General features: G+C 32.1%; 1 protein-coding gene across 1 annotated transcript in view; it reads right to left on the bottom strand.

Moving 5' to 3' along the window:
* Positions 1-4,485, bottom strand: part of LOC106460317 (ribosomal protein S6 kinase alpha-5-like) — a 72,415-nt gene that overhangs the window by 46,827 nt on the left and 21,103 nt on the right. Inside the window, exon 3 of the mRNA XM_022387013.1 lies at positions 2,967-3,185. Coding sequence (XP_022242721.1) covers positions 2,967-3,185 — 219 coding nt within the window. The remainder of the gene's footprint in view (positions 1-2,966; positions 3,186-4,485) is intronic.

The raw sequence follows: 4,485 nt of genomic DNA, 5'->3' as shown, positions 1-4,485 counted from the left end.
GTGAAGTCAAAATGACTAAAGGAGTTGATGATGGCAAAGTGGAACCTGGTATCGATATTAAAGCAGAGCAGGAGAAAGATCAAGATTTGAAGCCAATAATTGATTTTTAAAAAGCAAGTGTTTTGTGTCCTGCTTGGGAGAAGTCTTAGCCCTGTGACAAAGCACTATTGGGCACATTGGAACCAGTTAAAGCTTGAAGATGGTATTCTTGTCCGGAGATGGGAAACTATAGATGGGAAATTGACGACTTGGCAAACATTTATACTGAGGAAGTTACGGGAAGTTGTGCTGCATCAATCCCATGATAATTTAACAGGAGAACATCTCGGAATTAGGAAGACATTGAGTCATCTACAACAAAGATTTTACTGGATAGGTATGAGGCGAGATGTGGAAGAATGGTGCAGAACATGCAGTACATGTTGTGCTAAAAGGGGATCCAAGCATAAAGGACGCCCACCTTATGAAGAGTTGCCTGAGAATGTGTCCGAGTTTGTGAAAGTGTTATCGGAAAGGATTGATGATATTCACCATCAAGTGCGTTCAAACTTGAAAACGTCTGCTGATTCGATGAAGCTATCTTATGATAAGAGATTTACTGAAGTCAGCTTTGAACCAGGAGACAAGGTGTGGTTGTATAATCCCAGGAAGACCAAAGGGAAGTCTCCTAAGTTGTCTTCTCCATGGGAAGGCCCATATGACATAGTGGATCGTCTCTCAGAAGTGACTTTCCGATTCAAATGTGGTCGGCGAGGTAAGCCAAAAGTGGTGCATGCCAACAGGCTTTGGCGTTATCACGGTCCAGGACATTTCAGTTGGGATGAAGTGAACAAAGGAACAAATGATGCTGCTGAAGAAGTGTCACCTGAAAAAGCCACTGTCGAAGAAGAAACTATACTCAGTTTTGAGAAGGGAAACGGCGAAGCTCTTGATGAAGTTACTACCACTGATGTGACTGTTATCGACGATAGGACATTTCCTGATGAAGCAGAAGCCAACGAGACAAAGACCAGTACGGAAGAAGATACGTCCCGTAAAATTTAGAGACTTTGTTAAATTGTAATTTTGTGTTTGTAATTCTGTACATTTAATTAAGTTATTGTTAATGGTTATTGGTTTATTGTAAATGGCTATTGTTCGGGACGAACAATACTAAGGAGGGGCAGTGTTGCGTCAGTGAGGTCACGTGATTAGTATCACACCACGTCCTTCTAGAAATATCCTGTTCCTTCATGAATGCTCTAGCGTTTAATAGATATGTGTTAGTCTTGTATATATAAGATGGTCACAACGTGACGGAACAGAGTGTGTGTAATTGAACTCAGTATTGTTGAGTCGAGCACATGAGACGTTCTTTGAGAATTATAGCGTTTGTTATAGCGCGACTGTTGAAATTACGTGTATCGCAAAGTTATATTCAGAAAGAATAAACCAGTTTTATTTAAGAAAGGACTTTGTCGCTAAAGTTTCGTCGGAACGAATTAAGGAAAATTAACTAACGAACGGAGGCGTAACAATATCATAACTATACTAATATAAAACTTATTTGCATAGCTCATAAAATTTTAAGAAAACCATTTGTTAAGTGACTTTAAACTTAAAATGAAGGACACTGTTACACCACCTCAATCTTCTTGTAAAAATTTAAAGAAATTTTAATATTTTATTCCACAAAATAAACATTTTCCTTCTATCTGTAAAACTTAAGTTCTAACAAAACAATACATTGAAAAACTAGAAACTGATACATGTATAAAACTGACTTTAAACATGCAAAATTGTTAAAAATGTTATAACTAGCATAATATATACTACATATTGATTCAAATTAAGTTGTGCTACTTAAACTATATATATATTATTTTAATATGTAGCTGGCCTTAAAGTAATATTTCATGAAATTTATAAAGCCTCTATTAACACGATTTTCAGAAACTGTTTTGTATACACATTTGAATTTCTTTCCACTAAACAGAAATAAAACCTACTGTAACATGTTAAAACCAAGTAACGTTCTAATACAAATGAAATTTAGCATTTTTTCTAGAGAATAGAGGCAAAAAAGTTTTATCAGATATTATAATCAAGTAATTTTTTAAGATAAATAAAATGTCCCATATATGATACATAATTTTCACTTTGTTTTCTACAATAAAACAAATACTTGACACAATAAAAGTAAATAAGCTGACACAATACTTTTATAAGCAACATTGTTTTTATATTTGTAATTTATTTTACATTGGAATTAAAATTATTTTTGGAAAATAAAACATCTTAGTCCTTCTGATATACATGACTGAACAACATTTAACACGATATTCAATTAATGGGAGTGACTGGCAGTACTACCATAAACATATTTTGGTAACTACATGAGTTGTTACAAACCAGCCCTGTTCATATGCCAGCCTGTTATTAGGTTTATTATTTGAGTTAATTGTTACACACAGCTTCTTGGAGTAAAACTTTGAATATTAAACAAATCTGGTAACAGATATGTAGTCAGTAATGAATTTTACACTACACACAACTCTACAGTCACTGTTACTGATATCAACACATTAAGATGTCTTTATACAGGTCACTAGGATCCTGTCTCAACTCCAGTATTCCATATTAGAGTCCAGTTTGAACTAAAGTTTTGACATTTAGAAAACCAAACTGGAGTTTTATGTCACCCTGAGGCATAAGTATACTTGTAGATAGGCTGGTTATTTCCTTAGGCATCTTGTAAATGGAAGAATTACCATAGTTAATATACAATATTGGTTTTATAACAAAGTAGCTATAGAAAAACGTTTAACTATGATTCTGTTTTATACACATGCACATATTTGGTTCCAAGTATACTAACTCTAGATTTTATTATTATTGTACATTACAAGATTATCTCAGTCATAATCTCAGTTGTATAAATACCTAAAAAATAGTTCTAAGTATTACATATATCATTTCAGACATACCAAGTATCAGGTGAAGTTTTGCATCAGTCTGAAAAGCATAGTGCAGAGTAACAAGAAATGGAGACTGACGAATGGACTCCAAAACCTGACGTTCTGTTTTCGTATGCTCAAGTGTCTTTTGTTTTTGTACTATGGCTGCTTTCTTCAACACTTTCATGGCATATAGCTTTCCATGATCTTGACCTCCTACTTTTCTGACTAGGAAAACCTTTCCATAAGCTACAGAAAAAAAAATACTTTTTAAAATATGTACTATTCATATATTGTGCAGTAAAACAGTGAAAGAAAACAAACTAAATGAATATATTACACATTTCATCACATGGAGATCTACTTGGATTTCATTGAAATTAATAATACAGTTTTGCTTACTCTGTTGATCTATTATAAACTGAACTAAAAGTTAAAAAATGGCCCAACCATGAATACTAACAAATTATCTGGAAATTAAACATTTGTCTAATAATAGAATAAATACTTTTCATGCTCAAAAAAAAAAAGAAATAGTAAAATATTACTTGAGTTTCTGTATTAAAATAAATTTACTTCACTTAACATTCATGTCAGTCACTATCAAATGAAAACTTACCAGAAATATATGAGAAGTGTAATATGTTTATGATCTCACATTATTATTAAAATCAGTGAATTTGTGCACAAGTATCAGTAACTAAATAAATATACACTGAAGAAGCTAATAGGAAAAGCATTCTATGTCACTGAGAAAAGTTTGCATGAATGTCACTACAACAAAAACAAAAAGAATAGAGCAGTGGGTATGAATAAAAAAATTACAATCATTTTATCATCTATCCATGAATAACATCAAATTCTTGATGATAAGATTAAAATGGAAAAACAGCAAAAGGAGAAAATATATCAACATATTCATGAGTTGCACAAGTTTTGAGAAGGAATTCAACAGTTAAATAAATGATCAAATGCTACCTTGAACATAGTATATGAGAGAAGTTAAATATGAAAAGATCCAACTGAATGTGATTAGATACTAAACAAGAAAAAAATTAAGACCTAAATAGAATAAAAAGTTCAGGCCAATGGTTTAAAAAAGGATTGAATGTGAAATCCTTTAAAGCTAAACAAGTTTTAGTCAGAATAGTCAGCATTATTAAGAGATTCACATTGTTATTGAAGTGTGAAATAAGTCATATAAATGAAATATGCATTGGGTAAAAAAAAACTTGTAAGAAGGTGCCAAAGCAGTCCTTTAACTAATACTACTGACAAAAGAAAAACAAGTAAAAAATTAAGACAAATTAGAAGGAGGAGGAAATAAGAAGAACAGAATAATACCTCATGGCCATAAACAAACACTTTGGACTACAAAAATCAAAAAATAAATTAAAAGACAGCTCAGGAGATGTCTTTTCTGTTTTGTACAAGAAATGGAACAAAGTCAAGCACATAAACAGAATCAACATATTGTAATGTAACATAACACTGAAATGTTCAAAATGATAAAGAAGAGTGCATCAGAAAAGTAAGAAAAGATGACTAT

The sequence above is a fragment of the Limulus polyphemus genome, unplaced genomic scaffold (genome assembly GCF_000517525.1).
Source record: "Limulus polyphemus unplaced genomic scaffold, Limulus_polyphemus-2.1.2 Scaffold750, whole genome shotgun sequence".
NCBI classification, from domain to species: domain Eukaryota; kingdom Metazoa; phylum Arthropoda; class Merostomata; order Xiphosura; family Limulidae; genus Limulus; species Limulus polyphemus.
This window is presented reverse-complemented; position numbering and strand designations above follow the sequence as displayed.